This window comes from Bufo bufo, chromosome 2, assembly GCF_905171765.1.
Source record: "Bufo bufo chromosome 2, aBufBuf1.1, whole genome shotgun sequence".
NCBI lineage: Eukaryota > Metazoa > Chordata > Amphibia > Anura > Bufonidae > Bufo > Bufo bufo.
Window position 1 is genome coordinate 574,689,548 of NC_053390.1, and position 25,599 is coordinate 574,715,146.

Consider the following 25,599-nt stretch of genomic DNA (forward strand, 5'->3'; position numbering starts at 1 on the left):
TATCGCCCGCGAATGAAATATTTCCTGGTGAATTTATTAATTTTTTTTCTAAAAATTCTAAGATTATAAGGTATTAAAACAGACAAATACAGGACGCCGCTAGTTCGGGCTGGAGGCATTACTGCATCTATATATTACATTGTATCGCTAAAGGAATGTCTTTTGAAAATGTATAAAAAACATTTACGAGTGATTTTAGAAAAAATTACTGTGTTGTACGCTCATTTGTAACAAAGTGCATGAAACAATTATGTATACATTGCTGTAATTACTCACAAACCCTACTGAGTTATTGAAAAATGTACCGTGATGCGTCGTAAATAGACATTTTGCTTAGATCATGTAGTTACTTCCCTAACAAAACAAAATGATTTTGACGCTCTTAAATAACGTCTTAGGACATGTCCGAACATGCCTTCATCATGTGCGGACATTCCCTAACGTGCTTCGCAAAATGTGGGGCCGAATTTCACAAAACGAACGCTAAATCGGCACCCTGGAAAGTTGGGTGCCGCGGCTGGCGCTCTTAAATAGCGTCTTAGGACATCTGAATTACTGACTGCACATCTTAGGACATGCCCGAACATATCTTCAACGTGTTATTGGCACCTGGGAAAGTTGGGTGCCGCAATTAGCTATTGTTAATATTCATAAATTATACGTATCTGCGTTAGATGCGGCGATCAAATATTATGCTTAAATTGCGGACACCTTCGATTAAACACGATCGTATATAGTTAAAGCAAGTTTGAAAGATCGCAGGTCCACTAACAAAGGGAATGCAAGAGTTACCTTTAAGGACCAGCGGTGACATCATCAAAGGTCATTTAGTTTTAGGATCCTAGACGGCTCAATTAGACATTGTCAATATTTATAATAGCTTAATAAGAGGTTAATACAAGCTTAATATCATTTTATTTTTAAAGATATTAAAACTGAATTAAATTACTGACGCATTATCAGATCTAACAGAATAAAAGGGTGTTGATTGAATTGTCGGTATGACATTATCAAAGGTCCTTTAGCTTATTAAAGATTCTAAGAATTTGATAAGCTTTTAATAGATTCATAGAGCTTTTAATAGATTCATAGAGCTTTTAATAGCATTTTATTTTTAAAGATATTAAAACTTAATTGAACTACTGACTCGATATCAGATCTAATAGAATAAAAAAGGGATTTGAATAGGCGGTGTTTAGGCATGATATGGGGCGGTATTTAGGCTTGGTTTGGGAAGGACTGGGAGGAAATGTGGGTGGAGTGGGCGGAGTTATGGGCGAGGAAAGGGCCGTGTCCACCTGTCACTTTTAGTTTGACGAGAACAGGAGAGGCTTTACTACTCCGAAATATATCTCCTATTGTCTCTCTATAATCTTCTTATACCGTTCTTATCACAATATATCAGTGGCTTATCGCCGTAAATATTTTTTGGCAGTTAGAGCCAAAGCACATCCTTCCAGGTTGCATGTGCGTTCTATGACACTGTCTGTAACAGGACCTTGCTAAATGTCAGCCTTTGAGCCAATCAGGTTAAGCTCTCCCCTCATCTTCCTCCCAGTGTCATGTGACTGTCCTCCTTATTTCTCCCTTGTGCTTTTTCCCACCAATATGAACAGTAAAATGGTGCTGGGCACCATTTTTACACAATCCATCCAAAGCTAATCAGAAAAGCTTCGGATTTGTGTGGCTGACAAAATTAGATATAGTTAGAAACAAATCCGGTTCTAACAGAATCAATACGCTCATTCTTAATTTAAGTACAAATGTTTTTTCCTTCTTTGTGAAACTGGTACATAAATTATCCTGATCTACATTGACCTAAATTATATTTATCATGTCAGTGAAAAGAACAGCTTTAGTCAAATCTACCGTTTACTTTTTTTTATGTATTTTATGTGGTCTAAAGCTATTTTCCAAATGCAGTTAATTGTGTTTCTCTTCCTCAAACAGAAATAGTAAAAGTGATGACACCATATTCACCTGCAATGGTACCAGTGTTAGCAACTTCCTTAATACTGGCACTTTCACAGAATATACTGTAGTGGAAGATATTTGTGTTGCTAAAATACATGAAGATGCTCCATTGGACAAAGTCTGTTTGATTGGTTGTGGATTTTCCACTGGATATGGCTCTGCTATAAATACTGCCAAGGTAAGAACAGAGAGTGCATTTTAAGACAATCAATCAATTAGTAAGATACTCACAATCAAAGAAATACTTAAGTCAATACAAATGTCAATGAGGAATGATTATTGTCTCCAGCCTTCCATAACACCACGCAACAAAAAAAAAACTTTTCGTCTGCTACTGGGCAAAAACCTTTTGTCCTATACTAAATCGAGTGTGCGGATTACAAATCCGCAGTCAGAATTGTTGTAACACGTCACAAAATTTTGCTATGCATAAGTATGCCTAAATGAATTAAGCACTTGGAAAGCATTGAATAATTTTGAACAGAACGAGTTTTACTCCAACAATTACCTGATCTACATCAAAGTTTGCGTAGTAAACAGCGTATGAAAATGTAATGGAGTAACAAAATTTCTAAAAGTCACGTTTTCAAGTCTTACTTGAGCAAGGCCCAGTACTGTTAAAAGTTCTTCAGGCATCTGCTTTTGCGTTTGTGAAAGGTCATATTTTCCCGTTGCAAAAACCAGCAGTAATCCCCCATCATGTTGGGATTCCAGCGGCCTTGATACCTGTTCTCCATTGTAGAAATATATTTATAGAACCGTTCTCCTTGTTCGTCACTTTGTACGTGTCCCAAATTGGGTGGGAAAAAGTCAAGATGGGAATGTAAGAAATGCACTTTCAATGACATTTGGCAGCCAAGTTGTTCATATGCTGTAAGCATGTTGTCTACTAATTCAGCATAGTTTACAGCTCGTCTGTTCCCAAGGAAGTTCTGCACTACTAGCACAAATGCATTCCAAGCTGCAAATTCCAGAGGGTTAAGTTTTGTTCTAAATGTGTCATCATGCATTAGTTTGTTGATTTTGAGGCCAATAAAAATTCCGAACTTTATTTTAGCATCAGTTTTCAGTGTGCTAAACTCCTTCAAATACTGGAAACCATTTCCATCACGATCAAGTGCAATAACAAAATTTTTCATTAAAACAAGTTTAATGTGAAATGGTGGAAGATAAACTTGAAGTGGATCGACCAGTGATTTGTGTTTGTACATTGTACTGACCAACTGTGTGCTCGACTCTGAGAGGCCACTGTCTCATTTTGTAATGATTGTCATGATTGTAATGATTTGTCATCACGACTGTTCCATAGGCACAAGAAACACATATGCTTTGTGTACCCTAACTGTAGGCCAAGCAGCAGTGCTACCACATTCAGGTCAGCACAAATTTTCCATTTATGTTCTGAGTATTTGATCATTTTCAAAATTAACTCCATAGAAGCATTGTTCTATTTCATTTCAATCGCATGAGCCAATGGAACAGATGGTTTTTCGTTACCATTGTGCAACAAGACAGCTTTCAAACTTGTTTTGCTAGAGTCTATGAATAGCCTCCATTCATCAGGAACATGTGTACCATCTAGCTCCATCATAAGACCATTTACATCAGTACAGAAACAGACATCGCTTTCCATTGCATAGTATGCAGCTAACTTGGTGTGTCGATGATGACGAAAGTGTAAAGTTGTGGTGCCTCGTTGTAGCAAATTCCATTCCTGAAGTCTAGAAGCTAGCAGTTCTGACTTTTCTTTAGATAATGACAAATCCCTTACCAGATCATCTAAATCTGATTGGCTCAGTAAGTGCGGCTGACCCTCCAGTTGTTCTGGATCAGAAAATACATTGTGACAATCATCATCTTCTTCTTCATCAGGATCAGAACCGTCTCTTTCAATTGCCTTTCCTGCTGTGAGAGAGGCAGGCCCTGGATTCTCTACATCGTGTGATACTGGTTTAAGAGCAGACTCACAGTCAGAATACACAATTTGTGACTTCTTTCTCTTTGAATATCCAGCGATTTTAGTCCTGCAAAAGTAACAGTTTGAATGCTCACGCCAAACCATATGCACTGCAAAAGCCATTCCTTTCCTTTTACCATTCAACCACTGCGTTAGCCCAGAGTAACACACAGTGCAACAAACATGAGGTGCCCAGCTTTTATCTTGATCTCCAATTTTACAGTCAATGTAATACTTGTTAACAAGATGCACTCGCTTTGTCAGATTCTTGCACTGATCATAAGTAATGTATTTGCCACATATGTAGGTCCAAATCCACATGGGTGCCACGGGTTACATGCTTGACGGCCGTCAGAAGGTTCACCCAGTGGTCAGTAAAAGTTATGTACCTTCCATGCCTGTGTTTGCTAGACCATGTGTATGTGGTCAGATTTATCTTGGCACCAACACTGTGTGCCAGAGATATATTAACTTTCCACTGAACGTGGCCATGGAGTTCAGGGATGCCCTTCTGGGAGAAATATTCAATTGCGTAGTGTCAATGGCCACAAATTTATTAAAGGCCTCTGAGTCCACCAATTTATATGGCAGTAGTATGCAGGCTAGCAGTTCCGACAAGCCAGTGATCAGCAGTTGGGCAAGAGGATTATCTGGCGTCATCATTTTTTTATGCTCAAACATTTGGGCCACGGAAGCCTGCCTTGTGCCAGATGAACGTGACGATGGTACGGTGGAAGGTGGCGTGGAGGACAAATGGGAGGAGAGAGGAGAAGGAGAAGAGGCAGGACATGAAGCACCAGGAGTGTGGCTTTGTGGGTTCTGACGGCGATGCTCCCACTGGGCTTGGTGATGGGAGGCCAGGTGCCTTCTAATGGCAGTTGTCCCTAGGTGAGTGTTGGGCTTACCGCGACTTATGCATTGACAGCACAGGCTGCAATGGGCAACACTATTATCAGCAGCTGACAAGTTAAAAAAGCCCACACTGCGGAGCCATGTGCCGGCGTCCTGGGAGTGCCAGATGTGACCGTGCATGGTGGATGGCTCGCTCCAGATACATTTGCAGTCTCCTTTTAGCCTCCTGTGCACTGCAAGTTCTGCCTGCTTCGCCTCCTTCTCCTCCCTATCTGCTGCTATGTCTGTCCCTCTGAACTCCCGTCCTCTTACTCTCTTGTGGGCACCCACATGATGTCCATCGACATGTCATCATCGTCACCTTCACCACCACTGAGATCTCGGAAAAGGCAGCAACAGCGGGGACCACCTTCCTTGGGCTGATCTGGGTACTGTCGTCAGATCGCTGGGTGGCGATCGTTGCTACCTCCTCTTCCTCATTCGATACCAAGAATGACTGCACATCGGTAAGGTCTGGGAATCGATGAGAAAATAATTCCTCTGACTCGAGTGGAGGGGCTATGGTGGTGATGGTGTCTTTGGGAGTGCACACAGCAGAGAGTGAGGAGGGTGCAGATACAGAAGGCTGAGTGAGCCACTCAACCAACTCTGGTGCGTCCTTTGATCTAATCGCACACACCTTCTCCAACTTCCCATTTATGCTCCGGCCTGGGGCACCTGCCCGACCCCTACCACCCCTGTGGAATGGCCTGCCTCTTCCTCTGCCTGTCATTTTCAAAATGACCCTGTGACGAAGTCCCTGTAGAAGAGCAGTATTTGTGGAAGCAGGTATATAGAACCCCTTAATCAGTTTTTTGGGCGCAACTGGTATATAACACCAGTTGCAATTAGTTGTTCCAATGGCATTTGTCCGTCTGTATAGCTGCGGTATCTCAGCAGAACCGCACACAAATGCTGCACAATACAAATGCACTATATAGAAATTATACACTGCTCAAAAAAATAAAGGGAACACAAAAATAATACATCCTAGATCTGAGTTAATTAAATATTCTTCTGAAATACTTTGTTCTTTACATAGTTGAATGTGCTGAATAACAATATCACACAAAAATAAAAAAAATGGAAATCAAATTTTTCAACCGATGGAGGTCTGGATTTGGAGTCACACTCAAAATTAAAGTGGAAAAACACACTACAGGCTGATCCAACTTTGATGTAATGTCCTTAAAACAAGTCAAAATGAGGCTCAGTAGTGTGTGTGGCCTCCACGTGCCTGTATGACCTCCCTACAACGCCTGTGCATGCTCCTGATGAGGCGGCGGACGGTCTCCTGAGGGATTTCCTCCTAGACCTGGACTAAAGCATCTGCCAACTCCTGGACAGTCTGTGGTGCAACGTGAAGTTGGTGGATAGAGCGAGACATGATGTCCCAGATGTGCTCAATTGGATTCAGGTCTGGGGAACGGACGGGCCAGTCCATAGCATCAATGCCTTCGTCTTGCAGGAACTGCTGACACACTTCAGCCACATGAGGTCTAGCATTGTCTTGCATTAGGAGGAACCCAGGGCCAACCGCACCAGCAGATGGTCTCACAAGGGATCTGAGGATCTCATTTCGGTACCTAATGGTAGTCAGGCTACCTCTGGCGAGCACATGGAGGGCTGTGCGGCCCTCCAAAGAAATGCCACCCCACACCATTACTGACCCAATGCCAAACTGGTCATGCTGGAGGATGTTGCAGGCTGCAGAACGTTCTCCACGGCGTCTCCAGACTCTGTCACGTCTGTCACATGTGCTCAGTGTGAACCTGCTTTCATCTGTGAAGAGCACAGGGCGCCAGTGGCGAATTTGCCAATCTTGGTGTTCTCTGGCAAATGCCAAACGTCCTGCACGGTGTTGGGCTGTAAGCACAACCCCCACCTGTGGACGTCGGGCCCTCATATCACCCTCATGGAGTCTGTTTCTGACCGTTTGAGCAGACACATGCACATTTGTGGCCTGCTGGAGGTCATTTTGCAGGGCTCTGGCAGTGCTCCTCCTGTTCCTCCTTGCACAAAGGCGGAGGTAGCGGTCCTGCTGCTGGGTTGTTGCCCTCCTACGGCCTCCTCCACGTCTCCTGATGTACTGGCCTGTCTCCTGGTAGCGCCTCCATGCTCTGGACACTACGCTGACAGACACAGCAAACCTTCTTGCCACAGCTCGCATTGATGTGCCATCCTGGATAAGCTGCACTACCTGAGCCACTTGTGTGGGTTGTAGACTCCGTCTCATGCTACCACTAGAGTGAAAGCACCGCCAGCATTCAAAAGTGACCAAAACATCAGCCAGGAAGCATAGGAACTGAGAAGTGGTCTGTGGTCACCACCTGCAGAACCACTCCTTTATTGGGGGTGTCTTGCTAATTGCCTATAATTTCCACCTGTTGTCTATCCCATTTGCACAACAGCATGTGAAATTGATTGTCACTCAGTGTTGCTTCCTAAGTGGACAGGTTGATTTCACAGAAGTGTGATTGACTTGGAGTTACATTGTGTTGTTTAAGTGTTCCCTTTATTTTTTTGAGCAGTGTATTATAGGTTTATCACACCGCTTCCTCAATCAGATTTTTTTGGGGACAACTGTTATATCACTCCAGTTGCAATTAGTTGTTCCAATGACTTTTGTCCCTCTGTATAGCTGCGGTATCTCAGCAGAACCGCACACAAAATGCTACACAATACAAATGCACGATATAGAAAATATATTATAGGTATATCACACCCCTGCCTCAATCTGAATTTTTGGGTGGCAACTGGTATATCACACCAGTTGCAATTAGTTGTTCCTATGGTGTTTGTCCCTCTGTATAGCTGCGGTATCTCAGCAGAACCGCACACAAATGCTGCACAATACAAATGCACTGTATAGGAATTATATTATAGGTTTATCACACCCCTTCCTCAATCAGATTTTTTTTGGGGCAACTCATATATCACACCAGTTGCAATTAGTTGTTCCAATGGCGTTTGTCTGTCTGTATAGCTGCGGTATCTCAGCAGAACCGCACACAAATCCTGCACAATACAAATGCACTATATAGAAATTATATTATAGGTTTATCACACCTTCTTCAATCAGATTTTTTTTGGGGCAACTGGTATATCACACTAGCTGTGGTATCTCAGCAGAACCGCACACAAATTCTGCACAATACAAATACACTATATAGAAATTATATTATAGGTTTATCACACCCCTCAGTATGTCACACCTATCGATATCACACCTATACCAGTCCTTAAAAGGTCTTTTGTGGCCCTACTAGCTAGCGTTTGGTGTCTTTATACTCTCTAACAGTCTGTCCCTGCTCCACACAGCAACCTCTCTCTACACTGGCAAAAAACTGAATGTAAAATGGCGGCCAGATCGGGTTTATTTATAGGGTAGGGGGTGTGTCCATGTGCTGAAACATTTCAATTGGCTGTCCTGTCCCACCTGATGGATGTGTCATGGGTCAAAGTTCTGCACAATGCAAAGAATTTGGCGCCGGCGGACATTCCCCTGTTCGGTGAACAGCGAACGAGCAAAGTTCGCCGCAAAACAACCGACGGGAGAACGGCAAGGCCATCTCTAATTTTCAGCTCAAACCATGTAGACCATGGGAAATGGGGGAATCATGGTTTGATTCCGGAGAGGGAGCCTGAGAAACAACTACGGCTACCACATCAAAGAAAGGCAGCATGCACGGAAATTACCTATTAGGTATAATTAGGTGAAGGCCTGCAGGTGAGCTGACCCTGTAAAAGATATTAGATGTGGGCCGAGAGCTGACCCTGTAAAAGATTTAAATTGCGGGCTTGCTGGTGAGCTGACCCTGTAAAGGATTGTAGGTGATGGCCTGCTGGTGAGCTGACCCTGCAAAAAATTATATGTGAGAGCCTGCTGGTGAGCGGACCCTGTAAAAGATTTTAGGTGTGGGCCTGCTGGTGAGCTGACCCTGTAAAAGATTTTATGTGCGGGCCTGCAGACGAGCTGACCCATTAAAAGATTGTAGGTAAAGGCCTGCTGGTGAGCTGACCCTCTAAAAAATTATATGCGACGGCCTGAAGGTGAGCTGATCATGTAAAAGATTGTAGGTGAGGGCCTGCTCCTGAGCTGACCCTCTAAAAAATTATATGCAAGGGCCTGCAACTGAGCTGACCCTCTAAAAAATGATATGCGAGGGCCTGCATGTGAGCTGACCCTGTAAAACATTATATGCAAAGAGCATATATGCGAGGGCATTATATGTGACGAATAGGCATGTTGATATGATGTAAGAGGAGGAGGATGATGAGAAAAAGAAGATTCAACCATATACCCTTGTTTGTTGTGGAAGAGGTGCATGGGAATACAGTGTATTCAGTACATTATAAACAACACATTTAAAGTGCCTTTATGTTCAGCCGCTTTCCTCTGGTGGAGTTGAGAAGTCATAGTCAATCCAGGCCTTGTTCATTTTTATAAGAGTCAACCTGTCAGCATTTTCAGTTGACAGGCGGATACGCTTATCTGTTATAATGCAACCAGCAGCACTAAATACCCGCTCAGACAAAACGCTGGCAGCACGGCAGGCCAGCACCTCCAAGGCGTTAAACGTGCGAACATATGGCGATATTTGCACGCGCCATATTTTTTTGCATAGCGCCGAACTTTGACCTATGACACATCCATCAGATGGGACAGGACAGCCAATTGAGACGTTTCAGCACATGGACACACCCTCTACCCTATAAATAAACCCAATCTGGTAGCCATTTTACATTCTGTTTTTTGCCAGTGTAGGGAGAGGTTGCTGTGTGAAGCAGGGACAGACTGTTAGGGACACCAAACGCTAGCTAATAGGGCCACAAAAGTCTTTTTAAGGACTGGTATAGGTGTGCTATCGATAGTTGTGACATACTGAGGGGTGTGATATACTTATAATATACTTTCTAACATAGAAAGTATATTATAGTGCATTTGTATTGTGCAGCAGTTGTGTGAGGTTCTGCTGCGATACTGCAGCTAGATAAAGGGACAAACGTTATTGGAATAACTAATTGCAACTGGTGTGATATACCTGTTGCCCCCCCAAAAAAAAAACTGATTGAGGGCTGTAATATATCTATAATATACCTTCTAACATAGAAAGTATGTTATAGTGCATTTGTATTGTGCAGCAGTTGTGTGCGGTTCTGCTGAGATACAGCAGCTAGATAGAGGGACAAACGCTATTGGAATAACTAATTGCAACTGGTGTTATATACTGTACCTGTTGCCCAAAAAAAAATAAAAAATTATTGAGGGATGTGATATACCTATAATATACCTTCTAACATAGAAAATATATTATAGTGCTTTTGTATTGTGCAGCAGTTGTGTGCAGTTCTGCTGAGATACCGCAGCTAGATAGAGGGACAAACGGTATTGGAATAACTAATTGCAACTGGTGTGATATACCTGTTGCCCCCCCAACAAAACTGATTGAGGGGTGTGATATACCTATAATATACCTTCAAACATAGAAAGTATATTATAGTGCATTTGTATTGTGCAGCAGTTTTGTGCGGTTCTGCTGAGATACCGCAGCTAGATAGAGGGACAAACACTATTAGAATAACTAATTGCAATTGGTGTGATATACCTGTTGCCATAAAAAAATGATTAAGGGGTGCGATATACCTGCTTTCACAAAATACCGATTAACGGGTTTGATATACCTGCTTCCACAAAATACTGATTGAGGGGTGTGATATACCGGCTTCCACAAAATATTGATTGAGGCCTGCGATACACCAGCTTCCACCAAATATTGATTAAGGGGATTTGATATACCGGCTTCCAGCAAATACTCATTAAGGGGTTCTATATACCTGTTTCCACAAAATACTGATAGAGGGGATTGATATACCGGCTTTCACCAAATATTGATTGAGGCCTTCGATACACCGGCTTCCACCAAATATTGATTAAGGGGTTTGATATACTGGCTTCCAGCAAATACTCATTAAGGGGTTCTATATACCTGTTTCCACAAAATACTGATAGAGGGGATTGATATACCAGCTTCCACCAAATATTGATTGCGGCCGGCGATACACCGGCTTCCACCAAATATTGATTAAGGGGTTTGATTTACCAGCTTCCAGCAAATACTCATTAAGGGGTTCTATATACCTGTTTCCACAAAATACTAATAGAGTGGATTGATATACCGGCTTCCACCAAATATTGATTGAGGCCTGCGATACACCAGCTTCCACCAAATATTGATTAAAGGGGTTCTGCACTTTGTTTAAACTGATTATCTATCCTATCTAGCTTCTGATCGGCGGGGGTCCGACACAGGGACCCCCGCCGATCAGCTTTTTGAGAAGGCAGCGTCGCTCCAGCAGCGCCGCGGCCTTCTCATTGTTTACCGCAGGCCCAGTGACGTCACGACTAGTATCACTGGCCTGGGCGCGGCTAAGCTCTGTTTACTTGAATAATATTGATTAAGGGGTTTGATTTACTAGCTTCCAACAAATACTCATTAAGGGATTCTATATACCTGTTTCCACAAAATACTGATAGAGGGGATTGATATACCGGCTTCCACCAAATATTGATGGAGGCCTGCAATATACCTGCTTCCACAAATACTGCTCTTCTATAGGGACTTTGTCAGAGGGTCATTTTGAAAATGACAGGCAGAGGAAGAGGCAGGCCATTCCGCAGGGGTGGTAGGAGTCGTGCAGGTGCACCAGGCCAGAGCCTAAGTGTGAAGTTGGAAAAGGTGCATGCGATTACGTCAAAGGACGCACCAGAGTTGGTTGAGTGGCACACTCAGCCTTCTGCTTCTGCACCCTCCTCATCCTTTGTATCTGCACCCTCCTCACTCTATGCTGTGTGCACCCCCAAAGCACCACCATAGCCCCACCACTCGAGTCAGAGAAATTATTTTCCCATCCATTCCCAGACCTTACCGATGCACAGCCATTCTTGGCATCGGATTAGGAAGAGGAGGTAGCAACGGCCGCCACCCGGAGGTCTGACGACAGTACCCAGATCAGCCAAAGAACGGAGGTCCCCGCTGTTGCTGCCTACTCCGAGATCTCTAATGTCAGTGGTGGCGAAGGTGACGATGATGGTGTGTTGATGGATGTCACGTGGTTGCCCATAAGAGAGGAAGAAGAGGGGAGTTCAGAGGGAGAGACAGAGCAGCAGATAGGGGGTAGAAGGAGGAGAAGCAGGCAGAACTCGCAGTGCACAGAAGGCAAAAAGCTGACTGAAAATGTATCTGAAGTGAGCCATCCACCATGCACAGTCACATCTGGCACTCCCAGGACGACGGCACATGGCTCCGCAGTGTGGGCTTTTTTTAACGTATCAGCTGCTGACAATAGTGTTGCCATCTGCAGCCTGTGCTGTCAACGCATAAGTCGCGGAAAGCCCAACACTCACCTAGGGACGACTGCCTTAAGAAGGCACCTGGTCTCTCATCACCAAGCCCATTGGGAGCAACACCGTTAGAACTCACAAAGCCACACTCACGGTGCTCCACTTCCTGCCTCTTCTCCTTCTCTTCTCTCCTCCCATTTGTCCTCCACTTCACCTTCCACCGTTCCGTCGTCGCGTTTATCTGATAAAAAGGCAGGCTTCCGTGGCCCAAATGTTCGAACGTAAAAAGTTGATGATGCCTGATAACCTTCTTGCCCAACGGCTGACCGCTGGCTTGTCGGAACTGCTAGCCCGCCAACTACTGCCTTATAAACTGGTGGACTCAGAGGCCTTTAGAAAATTTGTGGCCATTGGCACACCGCAATGGAAAGTCCCAGAAGGAAATATTTATCCCAGAAGGGCATCCCAGAACTATATGGCAACGTTCAGCAGCAAGTGAATGTAGATTCTCTGGCACACAGTTTCCGTGCCAAGATACATCTGACCACAGACACGTGGTCTAGCATACACGGGCAGGGAAGGTACATAACTTTTACTGCACACTGGGTGAACCTTCTGACGACTGTCAAGCATGCAACCCGTGGCACCCGTGTCAATTTGGTGTTACCGCCACAGATTGCATGCAGGCCTGCCTCTTCTTCTCCTCCTTCTACTCCATCCTCCGTCTCCTCCTCGTTTGACTCCTCCTTTTCCACTGCTACCGCCTCTTCCGCTGCACCCCCTAAGCTCCCCAAAACCAATTCGACGTGCCAGGTGAGACTGCAACTGTTGTGCCTGGAAGCCAAGAGCCACACCAGTCCTACACTGCTTTCGGCTCTGCGGTCACAGGCCGATCAGTGGCTAACCCCGCTCAATTTGACAGTTGGTAAAATGGTGTGTGACAACGGTGCCAATCTGCTGAAAGAGCTGAAACAGGGCAAAATGACATATGTGCCTTGCATGGCACACGTCCTGAACTTAGTTATGCAGCGATTCGTTGCCAAATACCCTGGGGTCCAGGACGTCTTGCGGCAGGCCAGGAAAATCTCTGGTCATTTTAGAAGATCTTACATGGCCATGGCTTGCTTTGCTGACGTTCAGTGGCGACACCACCTGCCCGTCAGACGTCTGATTTGTGACAGCCCGACGTGCTGCAACTCCACCTTGTAAATGCTTGATAGGCTGCTCCAGCAGCAATGTGCCGTTAACAACTACATGTATGAACTCTGCAGCAGAACAGGTTCTGGGGAGCTTGGTTTCTTTTCACCACGCTAGTGGCTGCTCATGCGCGACGCATGCAGACTTCTGCGACCATTTGATGAGATCACCAAAATGGTCAGTCGCAGCCAGGGCGCCATCAGTGACATTGTGCCTTACGCCTTCTTTCTGGAACATGCATTGCATCATGTCATTGATCAAGCCGTCGAGGAGCAGGAGCTGGAAGATGAGGAAATCGCAATGCTGAATAAATTCCATGGGGGGGCTACTCCATCTGAGACAAGTCAGCAGGAGTCTGAAGAAGAGTCAGAGGAGGATGGTGCCTGGGGGGAGGAGGAGCAAGGATTTAAACTTTTCGGGGATCCCTGGGGGGAGGAGACCGAGGACGACATTCTCCTTGGCGATGAGCAAGAGCCAGGGTGCTTCACTGCTTCCAATTTAGTGCAAATTGGGGCCTTCATGCTCCAGTGTTTGAAGAGGGACCCCCATATATAAGCATAAAGAGCAAGGACAAGTACTAGGTAGCAACGTACTTAGACCCCCGTTACAAAAACAAAATGGCGGACATGTTACCATCATCACAGAGGGCTGTCAGAATGCAGCATTTCCAGGCATTGCTGCGAAAGATGCTGCATTCTGCTGTTGCGAGCGCTCACAATGAAGGCGGACGCTTTGCATGTGGAAGAGGTGGAAATGGGGAAGACAGTACACAGGGTGACCACCCTCAGTTCGTCTTCTCAGTGCGAATTGGATGATGATGAGGAGGAGCAGGAGACGGTTGCCTCCGCTACAGAGGGTAGTACCCATAGCAGGCTTATTCCATCTGTTCAGCGTGGATGGGCCAAAGAGGAGGAAGAGGATAAGGGGATTGAGAGTCGTCCTCCTAAAGAGGACAGCAAAGTCTTGTCTGTTGGGTCTCTGGCACATATGGCTGACTTTATGTTATGCTGCCTTTCCCGTAGCCCTCGCGTTATATGCATTTTGGCCAACACCGATTACTGGTTGTTCACCCTTTTTGACCCCCGCTACAAAGAGAACTTCTCATCTCTCATTCCTGTGGTGGAGAGGATTAGCAAAATGGTGCAATACCAGAAGGTCCTTGTGGAAAAATTGCTCCAAAAATTTCCATCTGACTATGCTGGGCAACCGAGGAGGGGAGACGAGGAAAACACACAGCAGTTCCAACAGAGGCAGGGCAACACTCTCCAAGGCCTGGGACAGTTTCATGACACCCCGCCAGCACCCTCACCCTGATGCGCGGCCTAGTGTAACAAGGAGAGAAAAGTTTTGGAGGATGGTGAAGCAGATAGCAGACCATGTCAGCGTCCTCAGTGATACCTCTGTGCCTTACAACTATTGGGTGTCCAAGCTGGACACATGACACGAAATTGCGCTCTACGCTTTGGAGGTGCTGGCCTGCCTGCCGTCAGCGTTTTGTCAGAGCGGGTATTTAGTGCTGTTGGGGGCATAATAACTGATAAGCGCATCCGCATATCAACTGAAAATGCTGACAGGTTGAATGTTATCAAAATGAACAAGGCCTGGATTTCCCCTGACTTCTCTACTCCACCAGAGGAAAGCGGCTGAACATAAAGGCACTTTAAATGTGGCTTTTATGGTGTATTGAATACACTGTATTCCCATGCACCCCTTCCACCACAAAAAAGGGTATATGGTTCAATCTTCCTTTTCTCGTCCTCCTCCTCCCTCATATAAACATGCTTATTAAGCTGCCCTCACTCCTAATGTTTTAGAGGGTCAGCTCAGCAGCATACTCTCACCCCTAATGTTTTAGAGGGTCACCAGCAGGCCCTCGCCCATAATGTTTTAGAGGGTCAGCTCACCCCTAATGTTTTAGATGGTCAGATCAGCAGCAGGCACTTGCCCCTAATGTTTTAGAGGGTCAGCTCAGCAGCAGACCCTCACCCCTAATGTTTTAGAGGGTCACCAGCAGGTCCTCGACCATAATGTTTTAGATGGTCAGATCAGCAGCAGGCCCTCACCCCTAATGTTTTAGATGGTCAGATCAGCAGCAGGTCCTCACCCCTAATGTTTTAGAGGGTCATCAGCAGGCCCTCACCCCTAATGTTTTAGAGGGTCAGATCAGCAGCAAACACTTGGCCCTAATGTTTTATATGTTCAGATCAGCAGCATACCCTCACCCCTAATGTTTTAGATGGTCAAATCCAGTAGCAGGCCCTTGCTCCTAATGTTTTAGAGGGTCACCAGCAGGCCATCAATCATAATTGTTTAAGGGTGTGTATGTGTCACAGATGGTGTTGCAGAAAACTGGAAGTTATAAATAAACATCCGACTGACTTGATCCCAAACTTAGGAACATATGGGTGAGCCCTATAAAACCCCTAGAGCTCTCCCTGACTGCTTTGCCCATGCAAAGATCTTTATGATAGATAATTGCATGCCCTCGTACCTAGACTGTGTGACACCTGAAAACCCTATAAAAGTGAGGGGACACGACCACCGGCTCCCTGCACTTAATACAGAGGGAGTCAGGGTCACCTAGAATCAAGCCAGCACGGAAACACAAATAAAGGAAAAGACTTATCTGAGGAACCAGCAGTTGCAGCCTCTGGCAGTGAACACAATCCAGGAAGTAGTATAAACCGCAAAGTGAGGCAGTATGGGAGGGAATATAAAGGGAGGCAATCAGTGTAAATAGATGACAGCTGGGAGAAGGAAAAGAGATGACAAAGTGAAACCAAAACAAAGAACATCATGCAAGAGGTACAGAAGAACGTCTGCCAGAGCTTCTCAGAGAGCTGGCGGTGACAGTATGATGCTCTCCTTTATGTGTAATAAAGGGTGTATTGGAGTGCCGGTTCCTTGTAATTTTTGGCAGCCCTTTCACTTAGTGCATAGGCATTATGAGTGTAGGAGTCCCACTACCTGAACAATTGTACCACAATGTGAATGAGGCTCTCCTTTATGTGATATGTAGGTTGCATCGGAGTGCCTCTTCCTTGTAATTTTTGGCAGCATTTACACTTTATATACAACTAAATATACAGGAAAGAATGTTTCCTAACAATTTTTCCTCTAAAATCGATTTTATCTTCGGTTTTGTGCGTATTATTGTCAGTCTGTAAAAGTAGCGTACAACTCGGACAACATCGTTCTCAGCAGCGACCTGAGAGTCCAAGATGCATCCAGACATCTGTTACCGAACCATTTCAGTGGTGTTTCCATCAATTTCTGACCTTTTCCTATGAACCAGACACCCTCCCCTCTTCAGAGCAGGGGGTGCCTGGTTTAATGCTCGGGTTCTCCCATTGACTTCCATTGTGCTCGGGTGCTCTGTAGAGCACCCGATCATCCCGAGGTGTTCTACTCGAGCACCCGAGCACTTTGGTGCTCAATCAACAGTAATGAGGACCTTTACAACCATATATTAATTTTCCGTCCAAAACAATAAAGCAACTTTGTCTTTACTAAAATAGCAAACATTTTGGATCTGGGTTGTGTCTATAACTCCAATGTTGACCCATATGTTTCTATTGTATTAATCTAAAAAAAAATCCCTGATTATTTGTGTTGTACAAATCCTGGTTATAAAAGTGGTCATAACAATGGATGTACAAAAGTTAATAATATAGAAATGCTTACTGCTTTTCAGATATAAGTTGTTCATCAACAGATAGGTTGTGGTCAGGCGAGTTAAAGGCATGGATCCAAGAGGTGGGATCCACATCTATCAGACATATCCTTTTATCCGTTTAATAAAATGTAAATTCTATATCATATGTTTTTCTTATTACAGGTTAAACCCGGCTCTACCTGTGCAGTATTTGGTCTGGGAGGAGTTGGCTTGTCTGTAATTATCGGATGTAAAGTAGCTGGAGCTTCCAGAATTATTGGAATTGATGTTAACACTAATAAATTTGCAAAAGCCAAAGAGTGTGGAGCCACTGAATGTATCAACCCCAAAGATTATGACCATCCTATCCATGAAGTGTTGGCAGAGATGACTGAGGGCGGAGTTGATTATTCCTTTGAGGTTATAGGAAACACTGGAGTCATGGTTAGTAACATAACAGTTGTGACTAATTCATTTTGGATTATTTTTTTTAACTCTTGCACATATGTTTAGGAATCTGCCCTGACTTCTTCTCACTTTGGCTATGGTACCACCATCATTGTTGGAGTAGCTTCATCAAGTGCCAAGATGTCCTTTGACCCATCCTTGCTACTTACAGGTCGAACCATGAAGGGATCAGTTTTTGGAGGTAATGCAATGTACTTAAGTAGGAACTGGGGGAAATGAATAATGTTGAATAATAAATTATGTAAAATGGATTTATCCTTCCAGCGTCATAGGTAACAAGAGAAATAAAACAAAGTTTTAATAGAACTGGCTCACTAGGAGCGAGCATAATAAGCATTATGGAGTAAGCATGATTAAGACAGACTGTAGTGGGGGAATTATTTTCTCTCTCTTCCCGTTCCTTTTAACTCCTTAGTGAACAGCCTGTTTTGGGGCTCAAAGAAAATTTAGATTTTTTTCAAAGGTATTTTTTAAACAAACAAATCTATACAAATTTGGTATCGCTGCAATTGTATTGAGACACAGAATAAGGAGTTCATGTCATTTTTAGCAAACAGTGAGCGCTGTGATGTAAAACCCCCAAAAAAACATATATATATTTTTCCAATTTTACCCCACAAAGAATTTTTTCGTGTTTTCCAATACAAGACATTAAATGGCGGCATTAAAAAATGTATCTTGTCCCACAAAAAAAAACTGCGGCTCTCCAGCTGTTGTAAAACTACAAATCCCATCATGCCTTGCTGTAGGCTGATAGCTGTAGGCAGACTAGGCATACTGGGAGTTGTAGTTTTACAACAGCTGGAGAGCCACAGTTTGCCAATCCCTGGGCTATGTGAATGGAAAAATTAAAAAGCTACAGCTATTGGAAGTGGGGGAGGAAAATCAAAAATGTAAAAATACAAATAGTCCAAGTCTTTAAGGGCCTATTCAAATATATATAATGAACTAGAAGCTTTGCAACAGGTTTTTGGAAAAATTGCACATTTGGACAACCTCTGCAACAAAAATATATATTGCTGCCTGGTTATGCACTAAAGTACACTTATTTGCACACTTATTAACTGCTGAAAATATGCAATTGGACAACCCCTGTGCCAATATGCAATGCATTCGGAAAGTCTTCAGAGAGGCCCTTTTACTTTTTTAACATTTTGTTATTTTGCAGCCTTGCGCTAAAATAAAAAAAATATATGTTTTTCCCTATCGTTTTGCACTCAATACCTCATAATGACAAAATGAAAACAGAGTGTTCGAAATTGTTGCTAATTTATTAAAAAGGAAAAACTAAAATATTGCACCTACATAAGTATTAAGACCCTTTACTCAATACTTAGTTGAAGCACCTTTCGCAGCGATTACAACCTCCAATCTTCTGGATGCCACAAGGTTTGCACACCTCGATTTGGGGATTTTCTGCCATTCTTCTCTGAACATCCTCTCAAGATCTGTCAGGTTGGATGTGAACTATCGGTGGACAGACATTTTTAGGCCTCTCCAGAGATGTTTAATTAGGTTCAAGCTAGGGCACTGACTGCACCTCTTATGGGCATTCACAGAGTCATCTCTAAGCCACTTCTGTCATGCCATAACTGTGTACTGAGGGTAATTGACTTTTTGGAAGGTCTGGGGCCCACAGCATTCTGGATTAAGTTAATTAGGAATACCTATGTACTTTGCTCCATTAAGGTTACCCACAACCCTGACCAGTCTCCCTGTCTCAGTTGGTAAACAAATACCCCCACAGCATAATGCTGCCACCATCATGCTTCATTGCAGAAATGGTATTGAGCAAGTGATAAGCAATGTCTGGTTTTCCCCAAACATGACTCCAAGAATTAGGCCAAAAAGTTTAATCATGGTTCATCAGATTGGAGAATCATGTTTCTCAAAGTCTTAGTGTCCTTTAGGTGCCTTTTTGCAAACTCCAGCTGGGCTTTTTTGTGTCCTTTACTAAGGAGAGGCTTCTTTCCGGGCACTCTGCCATAAAGCCCAGATTGGTAGAGTGCTGCAGTGATGGGTGACCTTTTAGAGATTTCTGCCAACTGCACACAGGTTTATTGGAGCTCAGCCAAATTGACCATTGGGTTCTTGATCACCTCTCTTACCAAGGTCCTTCTCCACTGATGAATTAGGTTGATGTAGCAGACCCCCCTAGGAAGAGTCCTAGTTGTTCCAAACATCTTTCATTTAAGAATTATGGAGACCACTGTGCTCTTCAAAACTTTTAGTGGCGCAGAAATTGTTTTATACCCTTCTCCAGATCTGTGCCTGCATAAAATCCCCTCTCTCTCTCTCTCTGATCTGCAGAGTGTGACATTGAATACTTTTGCGTTAATTAATACAAAAGTATTAAGGGAGTGATAACTTTATAGGCTAACCAGAAAAAAACATATACACCAGGCAGTATTTTCCTCCTCATGGTTTGTTTTTTGCTTTAAAATGCAATGTCATCTTGGAGACCTTATATAGACAGAGGGTGTGTCTTTCCAAATCATGTCCAACTGGCTTTAATCTATCACAGGTGGATTCTAATTAAGGTGTAGAAACATCTCAAAGATGATTAAGAGAAATGGGAGGCCTCCAGAGCTAAACTTCAAGCGTCATAGCAAAGGGTTTGAATACCTATGTCCATATGAAATTTTAGTTTTTCCTTTTTAATAAATTTGCAAGGATTTCTAAAATTATATTTCCACTTTCTGGTTATGGGGTACTTAGTGGAGGTTTAGAAAATAATTTTTTTTATTTTTTAGCACAGAACAAATGAGTAAAGCTGACATGCTGGCAAAAAATTTTTATATGCACAAAACCACTGCAGACTCTGTCTTTGATGCATATAGAGGAGAAAATTTTCAGCATCCAATTCCAATAAAAATTATCACTTCATTAAGTCAGTATAAAATCCAGTACATGTACACATACACTGCTTACATTTCAGGCATTAAGTTTGCTCTTACTCATAGTAATTATATATATATATATATATATATATATATATATATATATATATATATATATACTTAACAAAATGACGAGGCAGCACTTCCAGCTTTAAGGTGACAGGGTGAAGACCCCAATAGACTTTAATCCGGCAACGTTTCGGCCTGCTCAATGAGGCCTTTATCAAGCTACATAACAGTGTATACAACCAGGTATATATACCCACAATCCAATACAAAATAATTACAATCAGTGATTACACATGTCATCAATCAAGTCACATGATCTCCAACTCCATCATCACGTGACTTTTGTGCATAGTAAACATTTGTAAAAAAGTCATACAAAGATATAAAAAATACAAAATAGTGATCATCCTTGCTTACAGTAGATATGTGCATTTCAATCAATATATGTACGTACATCCATTTTAAAAAAGAGTTTATGTCCCCTGCATACATAACCCCAAGATGTACATAAAGTGCATAAGTGCTCCGTGCATAAAGAGTTAAAATCTTTTATTTGTGATGCAGCTGCATCATATCTAAACTTAAAATCAACCTGTTGGAGCTCACCATTCATGGACCCATAGAACAGACCGGCGTTGGCGTCCCTCAGTCTGCAGCGCGCATGCTCTGGGTCAGACGTCACTGGTCCCGCCCCCTACGTCGCCGCGCTCCTACGTGCCAACTCCGTGGACCGCAGCGTCATCCAATGGAGCGCATCGCAGGACCAACAGCAACGAGGGGAGGAGGGCCAGGTCATGTGACACAGAAATACGTCACGCTACATCAGAGGGCGTGTTCACGCTCCGGGTCAGACGTCACTGGTCCCGCCCCCCACACTGCCGCACCCCTATGTGCCTACTCCATGGACCACAACGTCATCCAATGGAGCGCATCACAGGGACAACAGCATAGGAGGGAGAAGGGCCAGGTCATGTGACACGGCGTAAACACCTCGCCGCACCAGAAGGCGTGTTCAGTGTTCAAGGAGATCTGAAAAATCTCAAAGCGGACAATCGCGGAGATGCCTGTAGTGACAGTGCGCAACCTTGCATGCTACAACAAATCTACAACCTCAGCGTATAAAGGGCGGACGGGGTGGAAAAAATGAAATCGACCCCCAACCAGAGGCGATCCCATCTCTTCCACCGGGTCCCCAACTATCAAAATCATTATATGTGCAATTACAATGGGACAAACCCTTCCCATCTATCTGCACCGCGAACTCTGACATCAGTATATAACCACTCGCTATCCGGCTTGTGGCAAGTGAATATTGTATATCAACTCATGTAGTTCGCTAGTTGTAAAATAATTTATAGAGGTCAATAGACACATTGCGCATCAAGTCGCCCACTTGGACACACATCCGCCACCGTCCATCTAATCTCCTCTCTATGGTCACTTCATTCACCGGCGTGTTCAAGGGTCCATAGGCGGCTCCATGTAATGAAACAGATAAAGGGTCATTGGGCTCATCTACAGATTTATCTGAAATAGATGAAAAAATGTATCAACTTTTGTTCAAGAAAGAGTGTACACTGTTACATATCCCCCACATCAAAACAAAATGGAAGAGGACCCCCACGTCCGGCATGCTGACTGCACATCTACTATCCACATAGTTCCCATCTACATTCTGCATTGAGGCCATCAGGCTTCAATGTATGTAACCTGTGTATCCACATAATCTCACGTTGTTTAAGAAGCTTTTCCCTGTTACCTCCCCTTTTCAGTGGTGGGATATGATCTATTACCCTGAATTTGAGGTCCTTTTCCCTGTGTCCAGCTTCAATAAAGTGCTTGGGCATAGGAAGATCTTTCCTCTTTTGGCGAATGGAATATCTGTGATAGTTCATCCTGGTCTTAACATCACATATGGTCTCCCCTACATAAAGGAGATTGCAGGGGCAAGACAAGAGATAGACCACATATGAGCTATCACAGGTCAGAAAGTGCCGTATGTCAAACTGCGTAGTCAAGAAATGTTTGATTGAGACAGAATACACTGATGAATGCAGGGAGTTCATTTTGGACCTGCTCGGTGTAGTACTGAGATATAATTACTTTGCGTTCCAAGATGGCTACTACCTTCAACAGCGGGGAACCGCAATGGGTTCAAATATGGCGCCGACTTACGCCAACATTTTCATGTCGGGCCTGGAGGCTGAACACGTCTATGTGTCCCACCACTTCAGCCATGTGCGGGGGTGGTGGAGATACATAGACGATGTTTTTGTCATCTGGGACGGCACTGAGAATGAGTTGGCTAGTTTTCATGGATTTCTAAATGAAATGGATCCTGAGATCCAGTTCACTCTCACGTACTCCACCGAGCAGGCCCAATTTCTGGACACCATGGTTATGAAGCATGATACTGTACTCATAACCGATTTGTTTACCAAGCCGACGGACTGTAACAAACTATTGAGGTTTGAGAGTTGTCATCCGCGGTCTATGGTTAAGACATTGCCACGGAGCCAGTTCCTCCGTGTGCAACGTATAGTAAAAGACTCACAGGTACGAACTAAGAGACTGTCTGAGATGGCAGATAAGTTCATCAATAGAGGGTACCCCAGAAGACTGGTTCATAGACAATTGAATGAATTGAAAACAGAGAGTCCGAAGGAAGTAAGCAAGCAGGCGAGGGTGCCATTCATTTCGACATACACTGAAGGCAGTTACAAAATAGCAGGTGCCGTTAAAAAACACTGGCCCATACTAAGCAGCAACTTTGGTAAAGTGAAAGAATTCACGGTACCCCCCTCTAATGTCATATAGGAGAGCAGATAACCTGAGGGACAAGTTAGTCAGAGCTGAGGTGGTTGGTGATAAGGCTAAAGTCCAGACGTATATAGGTCGCAAAAAATACGGATGTTATCCGTGTTTGAGCTGTGTTAACTGCAGCTATATGCTTAAAGGGGAGAGATTCACACACCCAGTGTTAAATACGCAGTTTGACATACGGCACTTTCTGACCTGTGATAGCTCATATGTGGTCTATCTCTTGTCTTGCCCCTGCAATCTCCTTTATGTAGGGGAGACCATATGTGATGTTAAGACCAGGATGAACTATCACAGATATTCCATTCGCCAAAAGAGGAAAGATCTTCCTGTGCCCAAGCACTTTATTGAAGCTGGACACAGGGAAAAGGACCTCAAATTCAGGGTAATAGATCATATCCCACCACTGAAAAGGGGAGGTAACAGGGAAAAGCTTCTTAAACAACGTTAGATTATGTGGATACACAGGTTACATACATTGAAGCCTGATGGCCTCAATGCAGAATGTAGATGGGAACTATGTGGATAGTAGATGTGCAGTCAGCATGCCGGACGTGGGGGTCCTCTTCCATTTTGTTTTGATGTGGGGGATATGTAACAGTGTACACTCTTTCTTGAACAAAAGTTGATACATTTTTTCATCTATTTCAGATAAATCTGTAGATGAGCCCAATGACCCTTTATCTGTTTCATTACATGGAGCCGCCTATGGACCCTTGAACACGCCGGTGAATGAAGTGACCATAGAGAGGAGATTAGATGGACGGTGGCGGATGTGTGTCCAAGTGGGCGACTTGATGCGCAATGTGTCTATTGACCTCTATAAATTATTTTACAACTAGCGAACTACATGAGTTGATATACAATATTCACTTGCCACAAGCCGGATAGCGAGTGGTTATATACTGATGTCAGAGTTTGCGGTGCAGATAGATGGGAAGGGTTTGTCCCATTGTAATTGCACATATAATGATTTTGATAGTTGGGGACCCGGTGGAAGAGATGGGATCGCCTCTGGTTGGGGGTCGATTTCATTTTTTCCACCCCGTCCGCCCTTTATACGCTGAGGTTGTAGATTTGTTGTAGCATGCAAGGTTGCGCACTGTCACTACAGGCATCTCCGCGATTGTCCGCTTTGAGATTTTTCAGATCTCCTTGAACACTGAACACGCCTTCTGGTGCGGCGAGGTGTTTACGCCGTGTCACATGACCTGGCCCTTCTCCCTCCTATGCTGTTGTCCCTGTGATGCGCTCCATTGGATGACGTTGTGGTCCATGGAGTAGGCACATAGGGGCGCGGCAGTGTGGGGGGTGGGACCAGTGACGTCTGACCCGGAGCGTGAACACGCCCTCTGATGTAGCGTGACGTATTTCTGTGTCACATGACCTGGCCCTCCTCCCCTCGTTGCTGTTGGTCCTGCGATGCGCTCCATTGGATGACGCTGCGGTCCATGGAGTTGGCACGTAGGAGCGCGGCGACGTAGGGGGCGGGACCAGTGACGTCTGACCCGGAGCATGCGCGCTGCAGACTGAGGGACGCCAACGCCGGTCTGTTCTATGGGTCCATGAATGGTGAGCTCCAACAGGTTGATTTTAAGTTTAGATATGATGCAGCTGCATCACAAATAAAAGATTTTAACTCTTTATGCACGGAGCACTTATGCACTTTATGTACATCTTGGGGTTATGTATGCAGGGGACATAAACTCTTTTTTAAAATGGATGTACGTACATATATTGATTGAAATGCACATATCTACTGTAAGCAAGGATGATCACTATTTTGTATTTTTTATATCTTTGTATGACTTTTTTACAAATGTTTACTATGCACAAAAGTCACGTGATGATGGAGTTGGAGATCATGTGACTTGATTGATGACATGTGTAATCACTGATTGTAATTATTTTGTATTGGATTGTGGGTATATATACCTGGTTGTATACACTGTTATGTAGCTTGATAAAGGCCTCATTGAGCAGGCCGAAACGTTGCCGGATTAAAGTCTATTGGGGTCTTCACCCTGTCACCTTAAAGCTGGAAGTGCTGCCTCGTCATTTTGTTAAGTATATATCTTGGAGGAGGGGCCGGCCTCTGTGAGGAATTGCACCCAGTGCACAACGTCTGACTGTGCTGCTGCAATATTTGGGATTTTATATATATATATATATATATATAGTAATATTATATATAATATATAGTATGCATATCCTGCTGTTGATGCACTGAAATAGGCATAATACATACTTGATACCTTGGAAAAAAGACTCAATTGTGTAACTTCTGCATCTGTGGCAAAAATATACGAAAATGGGTAAATTGCAATGATAAAAAAAATTCCCCCAAAGGAATCCATAGCCTTTAATTGGCTCAAATAGATCT

General features: G+C 43.8%; 1 protein-coding gene across 1 annotated transcript in view; it reads left to right on the forward strand.

The window, feature by feature from the left end:
* Window positions 1-25,599, forward strand: part of LOC120989842 (alcohol dehydrogenase 1-like) — a 74,088-nt gene that overhangs the window by 29,603 nt on the left and 18,886 nt on the right. Inside the window, exons 5-7 of the mRNA XM_040418198.1 lie at window positions 1,951-2,152; window positions 17,203-17,463; window positions 17,533-17,668. Coding sequence (XP_040274132.1) covers window positions 1,951-2,152; window positions 17,203-17,463; window positions 17,533-17,668 — 599 coding nt within the window. The remainder of the gene's footprint in view (window positions 1-1,950; window positions 2,153-17,202; window positions 17,464-17,532; window positions 17,669-25,599) is intronic.